General features: G+C 33.2%; 1 protein-coding gene across 1 annotated transcript; it reads right to left on the reverse strand.

The window, feature by feature from the left end:
- On the reverse strand, positions 1-18,050 carry LOC111003291 (immunoglobulin superfamily member 10-like). The gene is made up of 6 exons (XM_022273720.2): positions 17,924-18,050; positions 14,015-14,226; positions 11,952-12,165; positions 5,825-6,002; positions 619-755; positions 1-133 (listed from the first exon to the last, which is right to left on the reverse strand). The coding sequence occupies exons 1-6, from the start codon at positions 17,997-17,999 to the stop codon at positions 51-53; spliced, it is 900 nt and encodes a 299-aa protein (XP_022129412.1). The 5' UTR covers positions 18,000-18,050; the 3' UTR covers positions 1-50.
- Between the last annotated feature and the right edge of the window lie 1,009 nt (positions 18,051-19,059).

Raw genomic sequence — 19,059 nt, forward strand, 5'->3', positions numbered from 1 at the left:
GTACAATATTTACAATAAAGTTTGCGCGTTCATTACGCGCTCCATATGTGTCAGCTGATTAATGCTAGGATGAGAACCATCGATGGATGCACTCCTGAGGAGTTCCCTCTTTGCATCGCCAGAGGATTTTCGCCTGCAATCATTTGAATATGGAAATCGGTTTAGAATGGTAAAGCGAGAGCGATGCTTTGATCATTGCTCAATGGATGTCGATCATTGGATATCTAGCACAGAATTTAGAACAGATTTTGACTAGAATTTAAGCGACCTATATTTTAATTCATTGATTATGTATTTACTGGTCTTTATAAATACTAACTCAAAACTGCAATAATACTGTCATAGTTTCGTAATCTATCAATATTACCTATTATAAAGATTGCACACACAGCATCATTAATCCAACTAGAATTGATTTTCAAGAGATCATATTTTCTACATGATTGATATACTCAAAACTGTATGAATTTTATTCGCTATTTAAATTCTATTTATTATCCATTCCTATTTCTTGTCTCGTTCGTCAACAAAACTGCATTCCTTGCGACCCCGTGTTATTGTTGAAGCAAATAGGGCTGAATCTTACATTAACATATTGGGTCTCCAATACTTTCTTACCTCTCAGCACATGAACCGCTACAGCAGAAGCGGTGACATCGGCTAGAGCGCAGGTGTAGTTACCAGAGTCATTTCTATTCGCATTCGCTATATAAAGTCTTGATAATGCGCCGTTAGATGTCGCCTCCGTCTTTACACTGAAATGTTTTTAAATTTAAAACAGTGAATTAAGTGAGGGCCAGCGATGAATCCCTGAAAAACCAAAATATATTTAATGTATTTTTATTAAACTAATACAATAATTGGACATAATTAAATATGACACTTGAATCGGCGCGATATGAGGTGCATTAATATATTATAGACTTACTAGCTGGCCCGGCAAACGTTGTTTTGCCATGTGAATAATTTCTAGAGAATTTCTAGTGTAGAAAAATAAATAGTAAGTTATTGGAAGTGTATAAGGTTATGAGTGAAAAGGGCCTGGAGAGCTGTGAACGACAAGGGAATGTTGTTTAAAAATAACAAAACACCAAACATTAATTGTTTTAATATATTAAAAGTAAAAATGTTTACTACTTCGCTTGAAGCATAAACACTAATAATAGCCGAAAACTGTAGAGGTAACATTTTTTTGGGGAGAACACCCCTTATTATACTTAGAGGTTAGAAAAATAGATAGTAGCCGATTCTAAGGCTTACTGAATATGAATAAAAAAAATTCATGAGAATCGGTCAAGCCGTTTCGGAGGAGTTTGGGAACAACAACAACGGAGAATTTTATATATAAGATTATTCATTTGAGGATTTAACTTCCTTGTTCACTTCCTTTCGGGGCTTGCACTCCATGTGCAATGGATATGTAACAAGGGCGTAAATAAACAAAAACTGTACCTTATTTTTAAAAGAATGTTGAAAAAGAATGGTCGGTATCGAAACAATTTTGTTACAATGAATGTTTTGCTACAGCAAACTTTACTTTGCGTGAAACATAATTAATATTAAATTGATAACGTAGTAATATATATAAATAATTTAGTGATAAAATTAAATAAGAATTGTATCATTCTTCTAGAAAGATAATTTAGTAATAAACTCAATTCTGTCGGAAAATAAAGGAACTGTCATAGATCAATTTTGATTTGATTCTTTTTAGGGAGCAGTGATAGTGTCTCGTTTCCAAGAAACGTTTTTGATAAGAAGAGAGTGAGTGAGCAATCTTAATACCGGATACACATAGAAAATGAGTAGGGATGCCAGCAGGCTCGAATTTAATGACGTGGAATAAGTGATACCTTGATGATCTTATGTTCCAAAATAAACGTATTTTATTTTTATTTTTTAAAAACTATAGTAGTCCAGTCCACGTGATCATTGCGCTGACCTGATATTTTGTTCATAAAACTAAATTACGGTTCAAATGCCGGCTTTTGTTTGTACTAAGTATTCAGAACTAGAAAACTAATATAAACGAAATATCATAACGCCATTTGTATGAGACACAATAGTTTTCGGAAAACTAATTTTAGAAACCAGACATGCATCAATTTTCCGACAATTTTGTCAAACAAAAATTTCTCTTTGTAAACATTATGTCATAGACTCAGCTAAATTAAATTTGTCGCATCCACATTCGTTTCATATTCCAACAACGGAAAAATTCCCTCTATACAACTAAAAACCTTCCATTTTAATTCCTTGCATATTTGAATACCGGCTACGTAGTGCATGTGTGTATTAACTAAAAGTTGTTATTTCTATTCGGAACTTTAAAGCTTGCGTTATCATATAGACACCGCGTGTAATAAACACGTTTAAATAAATAATTGCATACATGCTTTTACTAAAAGGATTTTTTTATATAACAGGGGGCAAACGGGCAACCTTATGTTAAGACTCTCAATGCTAGAGGGCTCGCGAGTGCGTTGCCGGCCTTTTAAGAATTGGTACGCTCTTTTTTAAAAATACAATTTTTGGGCCTACTGAGAGTAGCATACTCGAGCCAACACTGCCTTATAAACCGTAAATTAAATATAGCGCGTTTCGTCATGGTCAAAGTTCGTAAAATTGGGAACAATACTAACAAACTATTGCAACCCACGTTTTACGATATACCGATACGGTTTGGTTTTTAATTAGTTTCCCGTCAGTGTGTCCAATACGCTAAAAACATTAAACCCTTTACGGCAAATGATGCAGATTTAATTAACGACGTGCTAACAACCCTTATTTGAAATTTGCAAAGATGAATGGAGGTGAGTTCTAATTAACTTTTAGATTAATAAACATTGAATATATTTGCTTTAATTAAAGTTATACCTTTTATTTATTTAACCTTGAAATTGTTTGGGAATGTTTTGAGTATTTACCTTTGAGAGAAAGATTTAGATATAATGTACGTAGTCCATCAATACGTTCTGTTACAAATAAAAATGCAGTTATTTTATTAATTTTCGATGCCGATTCTCCTTTGGAACGGACAACGATGAGTAATATTTTTTTTTTTAAATTTTAAAAGTGCCTTTTTAACGGGCTTCATTGAAATAAGTCATACTTGACTTGAGCAAAAGTATTACCAGTAGAAAGTTTGCATAAATATCCTTATCATAAATCAAATATTACCGTCCGTTTTGCACGGCTGGAATATTATTTAAAAATAGAGAGAGAGAGTGAACGATGAAGGTAAAATAATCTTGGATATCAGTCTAGTATTATTTGATTTTAATAGTTAGTTTAATATAACTTCAAAAAAAATTAAACCTATCTGAAATCAATTAATTTAAAGCTGTTGTGTTTTTTTAACATAACAACACACACACAGTTTCCTTTTTGCTAAAACTAGCTTAAGGAATGTTAATATTTTTTTAATGAAAATGACCTATTAGTCTCTTCTTATAAGCCTACGAAAAGGATTTCATCAATCCTGTACGATTATCATAGAAATATAGATAGAAAAGGGAGCAAAAACTGATGAAATGCATGTATGCCGAATAATGATTTTTCTCTCTAAAACCAAAATGCACGCAGATAATAGAACAGAGAATTCCACTCTGGAATTAAAACCGTAATTCTTCAATCTCTCACGTTTCGCTGTTTCTAAGCGTGAATTTTAAAGGAATTTCTAAATTGCTTGACTAGACAGAATTTTACGAAGTCATCGCTTTAAAAGTCCACGTTTAAAACGTCTGCAAGAAGCTTATTTTAACAGAATAAACCGTGCACAGATGTTTACTTAGAACGTCTTTATTGTTTTGGAAATTTCAATTCTATTTTGTCGCCATCTTGGAAATATTTCTTTTGTTTCACTTACATCGTTGGAGCACGTAAAGAATATATTGAATTAGAAACTGTTCATTGTGTGACATGCATTCTTAAATTTTGACTTGCCACTTTTCCAGTGGGTACTATCACGCACTGCTCTTCTTCATTGGTAGTCAATTAATAAAATATCTTTTCATTTCGTCGATTGTGGTCTCTGGGATATCAGTGCGGAAACTTTTGGCTTAATTTTCTACCCATTTAAGCAATTTAGAAGACCTTTAGAAGAATTTGGAGGCTTTCACTATCCTATACATCCTTGAATCAGCTGTTGACTAAGGAGGCATTGAGTCGCATTGCACCGATTATATATTATAATATCCACAGAAATAGATAAAATTAAAAATATATGATTCTGTAGCTATAAACCACTATAGGCTATAGATATTTGTATATATAATAGGTATTGTAATATAATGAAAATCCAATAACGCTAGAACATATAGGGTTGGCTTCCGATTGCAACCATTTATATGATAATTAATTGCAAAGAAGGCGACCAGCCCTGTCAAAAGTGATGACATGATATGTCTCGCTGAGCAAGTGTTAGATGCCTGGAAAGAACGTTTGGTGCACAGTCGGGGATCGTCATTCAATCATTACGATTGCTAGGATAAGGGCCAACATAGATTATAATACTGTAGGTATATTGTTCTAAAATAATATAGAAACATCAACATGAAACCATTCCAGTATCTGTTTCATCAGCTCTTTACTTTAATCGGTAGGTATTTCCACTTCATAATAACATAATGTTTTTATTCAAAAATAATTATTATGCTACTCTGTAGGTCTTAATAATATGAGATCCCGCAATATCTCTTGTAGCAATCAACTTCTGAAAATTGGAACCCTTTCAAAGAACGTATCTATAATTGTTCAAATCCAATCGAATTTACGATAACAGACAAGACTCCAAATTAAGCCTCCTTCTCCAGAGTCGATTAAGAAATACAAAGCAAAAATATTCAGTGTTTAAAAATAAACAACTACATGCTACAAGCTATTAATTTAGGGAAGGTTAAATTCAAAGAACAAGTATGAATAATGAATGACTGAAAACGGTGAAGGAAAATAATTTGCAAATGTTAATTTACGAAAACGTTCTTAACGCTTAGAGGTCTGTTTTAATATTTTATAATTTTAATGGAATTGTTTAATAGGAACGTTAATATTCATTGCTAGATTATCAGTGCTTAGCAATAGCTTCCACGGTGACTTACATTTGCAGAGTTAGGTTTGGTTAAATTAGTGTAATAATATGTATTAATTGACTTCATAAAAGCGTCCATGCGTCGAGTGGTGTCTCTCCCTAAAATATGGCGAGGGTGAGGATGGCTGGCCATGCGTCATACTCGTGAATGGGCGCTACTTGTGGTGACTGGTCGGACTTGAATTCGTGTATGTGATGTTAGTTTTTTCGACTATTTGCGTGTGCTCCTACGAGAATGTATGAAAGTATGTGCTCCTATTTCACCATACATCCTGCTGATAGGACAAATATATAATAATCCTGAGAGTACAAGTCTTTGTTTTTAATTTATTTTATTATGATAAATAAACTGTTAATTACTTAAGATGTCATGTGGAACATGGTGTAGTGGTTACAGTTTCTTACATTGTGTAAAATAAAAAACTTGGCGATGAAAAAGAGTGTTTTCTTTCATTCTACGCTCTTGAGTTGAAAACTGGCTGTAAATGTATAATTTAAGGCATTCACTATACCTATATTTCTTTTAGGTCGATCATAAGTGTACATACACCAATTAATGATTTTTGTTTTTTTTTAGTTTTCGTTTTAGTACAAATCTTTCGGAATACTGTATATTTTTGCGTTAGAAATAATATAAATATATAAAATAATTGTCATTGTAGTCGGTAAAATAATAATGGAATTGTAATGAAATTTTGTAAATATTTTACAAAACTTTTAAAACTAGAAACATACCTGACACCACCTCTTTTTGTGTCGTAGTTGAGCAAGCGGCCCCCATGCTTCCAGTTCACTTGCTTAGCGGGCTGAGGTACCTCACTAACAATACACCTAAGTTCTATTATTGAACCTTCTTTGTAAAACTTGTCTTGCAGCGGTCGGCCGCGTTCATCGATTATTTCCACTTTCGGAACTGAAAAGAAATTTACAATGTAAGTGAAAAATATCTTCTCATTTTCGCCAAAAAAACAGATATATTATATATATATACAGATAGATTTATATTATGTTTGAAATTATAAAATGAAATACAAAATTTATTATATGCATTAATTTAAGAGAAAGGGGTCCAAAAAATTTTTTGGAGCATGTTTAAATTTTTATTGAAAATTCCCCACTAAAATTGATTCCCAACAGAATTCAGACACAATATTGTGTGTCATTGTTCTGTAATAAATCTTTTCTACTTTCCAATCCAAAACAATATTTTTGTACTGATAATTCCACCAGGCGTGGAAACTAAAAATATTTATATCCTACACAAGTCCTATGATCAAAATTAAAAAAAATAACAAAACATATATATAATTAAATAAGGAAACTGTATCTGTTTTATCATTAATTGGATACCAGTTCAAAGTAAGTTTGTGTGTTTCATTTAGTCTTTGATGAATTAATAAGTATGAGGTCCAAACTACACACTAGAGGACATGAGTGGCTTTTTCGTTCTCACACAGTCGTTTCGTTTGACCAAAGTAATTATAATTTTGTTTACCCTCAAATCTTAAAATTACATCCGAAAATGACATGGCTCCGAAGATTAGAGGATGTAATATTATAGATTAGGTCAAAAAAACAATTTTTTGGTTTTTTGAGTTCTTATGTTATAAATAGGAAGCAATAATAAATAAAAAAAACAAGGTGTTGAACTTTAATCTCTTGTCACGATGTTTGTCCGCGATGGACTCCTAAACTACTTAATCGATTTTAAATTAAATTTGCACACCGTGAGCAGTCTGGCCCAAGCTCTTTAATTATAGTCGCAATTTTATTTTATTGCAAATTATTTGTCTATAATTAATTGACAGTCACAATTATCTGTTAACTCCAAAAGATTGTAACAGATGTCGATACTTTTCGACTGGATTGTGTAAGTAAACAATAGAGGGCACTGCTATAGTAAACCGACAAACGTGTCATATTAGCTACAATTCAATATCATGATTACGTGTTATTGAGGCTAAACTATAAATTAAAATTACTTTGTGAAACGAAGTTCGCGGGGGCAGCTAGTTTTCTAATAATTTAATAACACGACGTACACAACATACGTAACTTAAATTTAAATTTTCTTACTAAGTGAATATAGGTAATGGTTTGACAAATAAAATATCATTGGACCGAATCATTTAAAATTAGTTATATTTATGAAACTAAATTCTCAGGTCTCACTTGACTTAACATAATATAACGTGTACTGCAGTGTAATCAAGACCTAGAAGTGAGTTTATCCTGAGCTTAACCGAGAGACATAAACGTGTAATTGAAGACGACATAAGGGCGGATTAAGGACAGCCACAGAGCACATAAAACAGTTGTATCCTGTTTCTTAATTTAACTTGTGGTTACCCGGAAATAGATGCTTAGTTACTAAGCGAATCGTATTCAAGTTGTGTGTTTCATGTTCTTCTTCTTCAAGTGCCTCTCCATTACTGGAGGTTGGCCGTCAGTTTCCTGAAGCGCGTCTCGTCCTGCGCCAGATGTAGCAATTCTTCCGCATTTGCAATACCCGTCCAATCCCTAACGTTGCGAAGCCATGATTTCTTCCTTCGACCAACACGCAGTTTACCCTTGATTTTACACAATATAATTAGTTGAAGGAGGTGGTAGCGGTCATGGCGCAACACGTGGCCCAGGTACGCAACTTTCCGCTGTTTAATGTTCTGCATAAATTTTTTTCATCGTTCCAACTCGTTTCAGATCCAAACAGAACAGTTTATGTTACAAGCTATCTATTATAAAATACATGACAATTATTGTAAATGTAATGTTACAAAAATTAAATTTAATAAAAATATAACACTTTCAGTTTTAGATCTTACTAGTAATTTTTGCTTAGCAATTCGGATTACGTAGGTATCCGATATATATGATTTTGTTTTTTTTTGATTGAACGTAATTGGAAACAATAATTTCTATTGCAAGTGGGCTGAGGCATAGTGAATAGTCATGTTGTCTGTTAATGCCTAGCCTAGATCTTAGCGTCAGATATTTGTGCCGTGATAATTTTATATAAATAGGCAAATAGGTGATCAGCCTTCTGTGCCTGAAGCGGGCCGTATATTTGCTGAATCTGAAGCACGCCAGTTATATTACAATTCTTAGTAAAATAAACCTTCACCTTTCAAGTGAGAACATATTATAAACAAAAGTTTATGAGTGCATAACCGGGATTTGAACCTATGATCAGGAGAGTCGCTCGTTCAAGGCCAACACTACTCGTAACATTAAAACAATAATACAACCAACTGTAAAAATTATTTTATTTCAGTTTCACGTGAAAATTTTAGGTGTTATCGGAAATAAAAAATTATATAAGCAAATATGAATATGAGAACCATTTGTCACGAATATAAATTGACTTTGACAAGTATAACGTCTGAAAATATTATGAGCATTTTTATTCCATTACTTTTTATATTTATTTCCATTATAAAAATTCTCATTTAACGAATAATATATAAGAATATAAATTAAAAGATCGATGTTTCGTTTCATTTTGATCGATCAACATTATGAAGAATGTGTCTCAGACAGTATGTATGTTTTCTTTAAATGTCAATTACTCCAAAAATATTGCGTCTAATTTATTCTGTGGGCTGGTCCCGGGTAATCCGGGCCAGTTCGAACTCGGTTAAGTCTGACGACCGTTTTTATCCAAATTGTTATTTGCTCAGGTGTTGATAGTATCAAATTGTTTTCCACGATAATATTTTTGTTCCTACCCTCATTTTCTGTTAATTATTCATAGCCATTACGTATATTTACGGAGTAGCTGGATTCGCTTTTATTTATACATTACTATAAAACAAATTTTAGTAGTAGTCAAATTGTAATATTCATTGTATTCCTGGTAATCGTAAGATGTATAAATTCAAGGTCTGCGGAGAGCTTGTCGATTACAACTAGGTATGTTAGTAATTTTATTTCCAGAAATAAATTTAAATAGTTTGGTCTCCGTGGCCTTTAACTCCTTTCTTACGGTAAAGGAAATCGTGAGGAAACCGGCATGTCTTAAACCAAAAAGTCGACGGTGTTTGGCGCAGAAGGTTGATTGCTATTTAATAATCGCGAACAGAAACATACATTTGAAACCCAGCGCCATTCGTCATATATCTAAATATTTTTGCATAAATAAACAAATTGGCTTAAGCGAAAGTCCAGTCCATATAAACTTTTCTATACATTCTGATAAACACACCCGGGAGTTTTTTGAATGCTCCTAAAACCTTATAGATACTTAAATAGTATTAAACGATAACTATAAAAAGGATTCCCCTGTACACAACTTTATTTTCAATTTTGGTTTTGCTAAACGAAAATCAATGTTTATTGCGTCCCTACTTGGCATTCCTGAGGCTTAACGGCTTATACAGGGTGTCTGGGCAGTAAAAGGCTCGTGTGGGCCGTTAGAACGCATTTACGACCCTCACATACCATACTGCATATAATTGCTTCTCATAATGCTGGATAAGGCAGCGTTCACGTGCGATCTAGGGGTTACATTTACGACTGTTTGATCTATGTTAAGATATCTCTCTTATCACAAAGTGTTTCGGTAGTATTGTATTTGTTAACTTAAACTTTATATTGTTTGGGGGAAACGTGGCCGTACCATCCTTGTCTCGAAGCAGTCCATCGACCCCCCTGTAATCCCCCCCCCCTAAATGGCGAGTATATCAAACTATTAACGATTTACGATATAATTTACGAAACGTATACATTGTTGTAGTCCCCCGGCCACCACGTCTGCCTGAAAGCATTAAAATATCTCGTAAACAATGTAAGTTTGGATTTATATCCATTTACAAAGTTACTTGTTTGTGTCGTCACAAAGGCAAAATGACTATTTTGTTTTTTAAGTAGTTCGTCTCAAACTTTTAGGTCTGTGTGGCGCATGTGGCGTGACGGTCGGCCGCGGAGTAGGGATAAAGTGAAAGGCGCTCGTCATAGCAGCCAAGGCCAATATGGCGGCGCACATAGTTCGCAGCTGCTGACCGTGTAGTGTATAGACTATTATTCATTTGTGCCAGTGCTCCACGCTATTTAAATATGTGTAAATAAGCTAAATATTTGTCGAATATTATGTATGTCGTTCTCTCTAAGACACAGAAATCAATAAAAATATTAGTTGGAGACTTAGTCTACTTTTATTAGTCCCATTACCATTCCAATTTTCCAAGTATAAAATTAAGATTGATAAAGCGATTTTATACCCTTAATAGAATATTATTCCAAAAAATTTTAGTTAAACGTCTATAATGTGAAAAAAATGTTTCACTTTACCGTGGTTTCATTAAACCACACAACATTTTTTATACATATAAGGTTATAAAAGTGACAAACTAATTATTTAAACTTCTTCTTTTTTACTATAAAAAAATCAAGCTTAAAGAACACTCAATTCTGCCAAAAGACAACATTATGAACTGATCCTTCACAGAGTAAGTACTCTTAACGAGTGACATCTTTATTTAATAAAATTATATGACGTGCTAAGTACGGTTATTATTTTAATTAGGCATACTCGGGCATAATGACCGTACCCATTTGTATTAAAGTAAGTTAATTTTACTTTACAGATGTAATTCTCTTATTTCTCTCAGTGGTACTGTTTAAATTTGTCTTATCTTTTATATATTAAATCTTTTTATTATTTTATTTATTATTTTTATTTATTTATTTCAGAAATACATTAAATTTGTCTTATCTTTTATATATTAAATCTTTTTATTATTTTATTTATTATTTTTATTTATTTATTTCAGAAATACACACAATCTTTACAGCCTATGCCAATACGACAATGTGAGAAACATTTAACAAAATATAGTAATGTACATAAAAGTTAAACACATAATATACACAATTAACTGTATTGTATTTTGTGTTTGTTTTTACCACTGTATCAGTGTGCCGAGCGTTGGCAAACTTTATCAATAAAAAATATATATATATCGCTACTTTCAATTCACTCTGCGAACATACTACGAATTATGTTGATAGTATCGGAGACATAGTCAAGCCGTAAGTGTAGTATTGTGATATTATTAAAATTGATACCTGCTGATAGATCTATTTGAAATGGCCATCTTTGGCCTTTATACAGGCCTTTAATATATTTGGCCTTGAATCTATGGATTTACCTACGCATAGAATCCAAGGAAAATTTTGCCACTGCTCTATCCAAAGATTTGTACAGGAGGAATGTCGCCGTGTCGTTTAATTAGCCAGCGCTTAAAATGTCCGGAACGGTGGTTTACAGCCCGACTTGAGTTCGTGCCTTGTGACCAAGTACAGAATCATGCTGTAGAGTCCACGGTATTTTTGAAAAAGTGTATTGCTTAGAAGTGTCACAACATGATTCAAGACTGTATCTTGATACACTTTGACTGAAATTTTCACTCCTTTTCCATGAAATCATGACTGACGCAAGATTATGACGTTGACCTTAAGCAGTTTCTTTGGAACTGTGTGCGCACATTTTATCATTTTGCTTACTGTAGTGTTCTAAATCGTGAAGTTTTTTAATCGGTTATGAGAATATTTCTATGCTTTTCACCGTCTGTTGATTGAGCGTTTCTAACGGCAGATTTTGCCGCTCAACACTGCTATGTGAAAACAACTGTCTACAAAACCAACTAGATTTAGGATCTCCCTAAAATATGTATTGTACCGGCCATTTAGGCAACTCACTTACGAATATTCTGGCAATGTGAGTGTCCATGGGCGGTGGTAATACATAACATCAGTTGAGCCTTCTGCCCGTTGGCCCTATTCGGCCTCATATTCCTTCAACAATGTTATACGATTGAATTTATTGTTATACATGATACTGGCATGAATAAAATATTTCTCTTACCAACAACGCTCAACTGCACTCTTCGAACAAGTGGTGGATGTGTTGAAATCTGGCATTCATAGTATCCTTCGTCCCTTTCACTCACGTACTGAATGAGCAGGCGCCAGTCATTCGGTTGTTCAAAGGCAAGGGAGTAGCGAGAGTCGGCTGAATATGTGTGTCTTCCAACGGAGAGGAGATGTAAGTCTTCGCCTTTTCTTCGGACCCAGGAAATCTGAAAAAACTTGAAGTTCTTTACTCTTGAAGTTGCAGTATTTTATTTTCTTCCCTCCATTTATTGCTTATATAATATTAATATGCGTTTGGTGAACAAAAATGTGGAAAAAATAAAAACACAATAAAATTTCTAAGAAACAACTTAAACTTTGGGCTGGACACCCCTTAGGGGGTTACTTAGAGGTTTTAAAAGCCGATTCTCAGACTCAATATTCATAAAAAGCTTAATAAGCATCGGTCGAGCCGTTTATATATAATAGAGTATAACGAATTAACGAGAATGTTTATATAATATTAGGTTAGTATAAGACCAATTTATTCTATTTATAATGTAATGCAAACGAAAAATTCTTCTTCTTTTTATCCTTTGAGAATAGGTTTTTAAGAGGATTGAATCGTTTGACTCACACGAGGTGTGTTTTCCGTTAAAATTTTTATTCTATAACAAATTTTAAAGTTATTTTTCTTAAATGTTCATTTTACACATACCAAAATATTTAACATAATAAATATCTTTAGAGCTGTGCTGTTCAATGGTCCAAAACTTGGCTGAACTCCAACATTGTACGTAATTATTCTACTATGATGTTTACATGACTCAACCGTGATAATTTATTCTAAATTATGAATGCACGAGCCATTTAGTAAAGGTAGGGATCCAACGTATATGTAAACAGTAGTTTTGTCACAATAAAAAATCTAGTATTGTCTTTTATTAACATAAGCTTTACGCATTTAAAGAAAACAAATTTTTAACAGATTGAAGTTATGTATTATTGTAAACTTATAATTATTTAAACATAATTTCAAACGTCGTAACGTCGGAAAAATTTAAAGTTAAAAAATTGTTTTCTTTAAGTAAAAAATAATTTAACTTGGATTTATATCATTCTTATATTCGTATTCGCTCATATAAACTCTTGTTGATTGACTTAATCTTCGATAAGACAACTTTGAACTTCAACTCCAAATGTACCAATTTGTTTGTCAAATTTGGACCCGTAGTAACTACTAATTATAATCCCTCAATCACAGGTTCCAGCCTGTCAGTGTCAAGGTGGAATGTTACATTGGCTGGGTCGTGTGTAGGTACATATGTTATCGATCCACAAATGGGATTAACAGCAGTTATTTTTTACTTAAATGTTACTTAAATAACGTTGTGGTTTATGACACCTTGGAATAATTGTAATGTAGTGCGAGGGTAAAACTTGCTGAGTTTTTTGCCCGTTCTTCTCAGAACAATGCCTCCTGGTATTTTTGCGAACGTATGGCGTAGTTTTGCTCTTTCGCGAATTTTGTAAACGGTTTTGACATTCATAAGCATGCCCTAAGACGCATCTAAACTGAATGAACGAATTTTGATTTTGATTTTTTTGAGTACCCAGAATAAGACATAGAGAATACATCTAAGCATTTCTAAAATCCAGATAGAATATGGATTACTGTAGGATGTTGAAAGATATTTAAATGACTCTAATTATATAAATGATTGTGTAATTTATATTATGTCTGAGATATGTGTCATTCATTATGTTTGATTTGTATTACTTTTTTAAGTTTTGATTGTGAGTCTAACAAGGAAAGAGTAAGTCAGGAAATCACAAAAAAAACTTTAAAATCTTAAAGAAATAAACGAAACAAAATATGTCATTTTATATACAGATCAAGCGGCTTACGATGCTAAGTGATTACGCCTCTTTTGGGCACTGTCCTAAAGATCGCAAGTACGTTGCCGCCCTTTTAACAAATAGTATACTCTTGCCTTGAAGGACTTGCTCTCGATCAATGTAAATCAGGCGGCTTTATTGTTATTGTTAAAATATATAGCTTAAATTGATACTTACAGTTTTTTCACCAAGGTCATGAACTCTGCAGTGCAAATGGACGCGGCTACCAAGCTGAGCAGTTACATTATTAGTTGAAGCATCATCTTCGAAGAAGGGCAGAGGCTCTGTTGTGGTCGTGGAGATGTCTTCCTCCGGATACTCGTATGATTCCGTGAAGACCTCGTGCCAAAATGGACCAGTTATAATCTTATTGTCACCGGATTTGAAGTCTGCGAAAAAACATTGGAATGTTTAAACAAAACACTTTTTTAACGGATTGAAGTTATGTACTATTGTAAATTTATAATTATTTAAACATAATTTTAAATTTATCCGTTAAAAAAGTGTTTTCTTTAAATGTGTAAAAGTTATGTTAATAAAAGACAATACAACATCGAAATGTGTTTTAGTTTAAAGTTATTCAGTACGACATTTATTTTAAAAAAGTTAATTGAATTTATATGTAAATGTGTATATAAATGAAAAATATGTGTATATGTGTTTATAAATAAGTAAATTTTGTTTTGAACGGCCTGATACCTCGCCCATATTTGGATCTAAATCATCACGACGCGGCACTTGATATTTTCTTAATCATGTATTTCTATTAGACTTACAACGAATAGTATATTCGGCAGTATACCGAATACCGAATATTCGGCGAGGCCCCTGACCGAATAGCCGAATATCAGGCAAAAGTATTTGGCTGGATTTTAGCGCTTAAACTTGTATAGACGTGATTGTTTCGCACTCCTTTGTATATTGGTAACGCTCTGCATAACTACTTAATAAATAATTGTACAAGAAATCAGAATCTTACCCTTCTAAATTTTGACTATCACAATAATTTAATGAGAATCCTCCATTTTCCCAATTCAAAAGATGATTATTTACCTGTGTTATGTACCAATGACTACTTAAACAATTATAACAGTAATGAAAATATGAATATATACATAATCAATCGATTTTAATTCTTCATTTTACCAATTATTTCTCTATGACAAAATATATTATTTAAGTATTCGGTATTCGGCCGAATATAATAAAAACAGCCGAATAGGCCGAATACCGAATAGTAACCGAATATTCGTTGCTAGTCTAATTTCAATACAAAACTTGTTAGTGTTTAACCACTTAGCGATGAGTATAGAATAAAATAGAAAACATTTAATATCGAAAAGTGATGCATGACGAATTTTATTACACAATAATGAAGAAGCTCCAAATGGCGGATCGGCTATTATAGCGTTCTCTAGTTCCAGAGGCTAAGGCTTTATTTGATCGCCAGCGAAAAACATAATAACAAAATTTACCAATAACTAAAGTTGAAGAGAAGTGTAATGAATTCTTTAAGGAAAAGTTAGGCGCATAATTATAAACTTGGACAGCTAAGCCGGAATTATGTACGCAAACTAATTAATGTTTTGAATTTTTAAAGCAGCGGTCGAGTTTGGAAAACTAATAAAGTTGTAGAAAAGAGAAAAATGTAGTAAATATTTCACAAACAATATATTCAAATAAAAATAAATCAGTGGCGCTACCCTCTTTAGGTCCTGGCCTCAGATTTCTGAATCTGTTTCATAATCATTTTTAAATCTAATAGACAAGTAGGTGATCGGCCTCCAGTGCCTGACATGTTGGTTTCCTCACGATGTTTTCCTTCACCGTTCGAGCAAATGTTAAATGTGCACATAGGAAGAAAGTCCATTGGTGCACAGCCCGGGATCGAACCTACGACCTCAGGTATGAGAGTCGCACGCTGAAGCCACTAGACCAACACTACTCTTGCAGATAGCACATACTCAAACCCCATGAAAATGTTGCCTAATTTTATTTTTATTCAGTAATCGGTGAATTAAAAGTTCTCTAAGTATAATCATTGATTTTACGATACTTTCAAAAAGTCATTGTTTGATGTTTCGTATCCCGCAATGGGTTATAGGAACAATAATTATTTCGCCGAGAATCATGTAATACAGGAAAATGGACACAAATAATATTTCAATTGTTATATTCGTATAACTATTTCTACCTATCAAACTCCACAAAGGCTTGAGCTTCCTTTAAGATCACCAAAGCTGTGATTCCAAACAATGAGGCCTAAGTACAATAACAATATCAGACCCTAGTGGTTTCTGAATACAATAAGAACTTTATACGAATTGCGGAGTTTCAAAGTGAAATTGTAACAAATGATACTCTCAAGAAAATCGAGAGAAAGACAATGAACTGATATTGAAGTGAAAAGAGCATTTTAGAATTTCTTCATCACTTAGGGCGGCTATGATCGCGATGTTGAAACGCCTTGGCCTAAGATTTCTGTATATATTGATTGTTTTCTCAATAGGCAAGAGATTCTTCTGTGTCCCACACACAGCGTCAATTTTTAGGTCTAAGCCAGTAAATTAACCCTTCCACAACATTTTTCGTAGATGTCCTATAAATTTTATAAAATAGTAATAATGAAGCCACATTTATTCCACACAATACAAAATACAAATCAAGTTAGTTTTTTTATTTGCAAACGAGCAGGAGGCGCACGTGATTTTATGTGATACCACCGCCCATGGACACTGACTTGGTACGCTGTTTTAGAGGAATTGAGTATTTCTTTCGTTATTGTATAATTATAGTCTTCGTCTACGTCATTTATTATTATTTCTATGATTTCGTGTTCACACGAAACTTTTAAGTTAAATAAAAAAAATACGTTTATTTTGGAACATAAGATCATCAAGGTATCACTTATTCCACGTCATTAAGTAAATTGTTATACATATAGATCTTGTAGAAACCGTGTAAAAACGGTCGATTTATAATCCACCTTATGATTGTTTAAATTACCCTGTTTTGTTAATACTTTGAAGATTTCAGTTTATATTAGGCATGGCAATTTTCAACTGTTATTGCTTCTTTTGTATTGTTAGAAATTTAGTAATAAGTTTTAATGAAACGACAGAGGCTGTAAGTATTAAATATGTTTATTACAACTCGTTTACGACTTTAGCTTAGTACAATTCTTGTTAACTGAATCTCTTACGAGGGAGATGATATAAGATAAAGAAATATTATTGTGATATCGGTTTCGCAGCACGGCAACATAACTACTAATGGAAAGAACAAAAGCGGTAATTATTATACAACTTCTATATATCTATATCTTACATCGTTGTAATAGTCAGTCTTACTTCATCGAAAATGGCACATCGAAATTTCGTATCATTTTTAGTTATAAAACATGTCACAAACGTAAGCAAAATATTATATGGACACAGGGTTAAATTGAATAAGTTTATCAGGATATACTCTTAGTTGCATATAGACAACAAAATTGTCTCCTTGATATTGTTTTAGTATTTAAAAACACGCACCCAATATGACGATTACTTTTTCGACAGCAATAATTTTGATGGGCTACAACTAAAATTCAATACAACACACAATCGATCTGTAGATGCTAAACGCAGAAGCTGACTACACGCGTAATATGGGCAGGTTTACTTTGACCGAATAGAGGCGAAGGATGATACGCTCGACGAAATTTCCTTAAGATGAGATGATGAAGATATGAACCTACCGTTGCCGCAACATCAACCTACATACAAATTGCTATACCATGTCACACAATGCGTTGCGCGGCCGTGCGGTTTCGCACCGTAAGCGCGCCGGACTTGTGCGAGACGAGGCGGGGAGGAGTCCGCAACGCCCGTGTGGCACACTACAGCTAGAAATTATTGCGGCACGGCGCCGCACCGCACCGGTACCGCATCGTGTGGCCGTGCCCTAAAATCCCTTCAAAGGTTTTAGGGTTACACGATAGTTGCGATCGCTTTTGCTTTTTATTGCACTGGGACAATTTTCCTATGATCATCAATATCTAATTGGTTTTTTGCTGATTGTATAGGATACAAAGGACCGACTTACCTGTTACTTGAGGTGCTATGACACATAGTGTTCGTGTAAGCAATGAGCTGAATATCAGCAGACCAGCTGGCGTCATCTTCTTAACCTCGAGACTTAGGCGCCATAGACTTCATCTGGCTAGCTTCTTGGTAACCTGGAACAAATTATACATATAAATAATTGAATCTATACGTAACACATATTTTGTATATGATATATAAAATGTATTAAGGTCCAAACTTTCAAATGTTTTCAGCTCATGTTATGTCTTTTAATGGAATTTAATATATATTTATTCACGTTCAGTTGTACATTGTTAAATGAATAAACGATTTGAATTTCATTTTAGTAAAAATTCTGAATTGTAACATAAATTATTTATTGTCCTTGGGGCATTGCAGATCTGGATTTTTACGAAAAATCCTCTCGCTGTCAGCTACGCGCACGTGACATTTAAAACAACGCAACTGACATTTTTATTTTATAGGCGGGAATTTGGCCGGAAGTTTTTCAATTCAATAAAAACTTTTATCTCAGTGAAAGACCCAGGACGTGGAGCACTTTAAATTTACATGAAAACTAGACCTTTTAGATCTTTATCGGAATGGAAAAGTTTTCAAGCGTTGTACAGGTTTTTTTTTTAATTTTAAGGTCAAGAGCATCAGAATTTTTATTTAGGTTTTCATAGAATTTAACAAGAAATGTATGTTGCTATATTCCTTTTTATGATACAACAGGAACTCTTTAAACTATATTAATTATTTTTTATTAAGGACTGAGTTAGAAGGATATTTTTGTGTACAGTCAAGACAGTTGACCCAATCTTTATCACGGGGTAGAACGATATATGTAATTATAATTTAAGCATATCTAATGTCACAAAACATAACCAACTAAAATATGACGTGTGGACTGATTACAGTATATTAATATGACGTGGCATATTCACACTATATTCCTGATCGATTTGATTATGACAACGATTTAAATTAGAACATTCGGAGTATAATTAAATTATAAATTATTATATTTTGTTTGTTCAGAAATGACAATATACAATCATGCACTGTAAAATTTTCCATTTTAAGTAAGGTGCCTATTCGTTTAGCGAGAAAAGCACCAGGTGCTTTCTGGGCTCATCGGAACTGCCTACCAGA

Source organism: Pieris rapae, chromosome 18, assembly GCF_905147795.1.
Source record: "Pieris rapae chromosome 18, ilPieRapa1.1, whole genome shotgun sequence".
NCBI classification, from domain to species: Eukaryota; Metazoa; Arthropoda; class Insecta; order Lepidoptera; family Pieridae; genus Pieris; species Pieris rapae.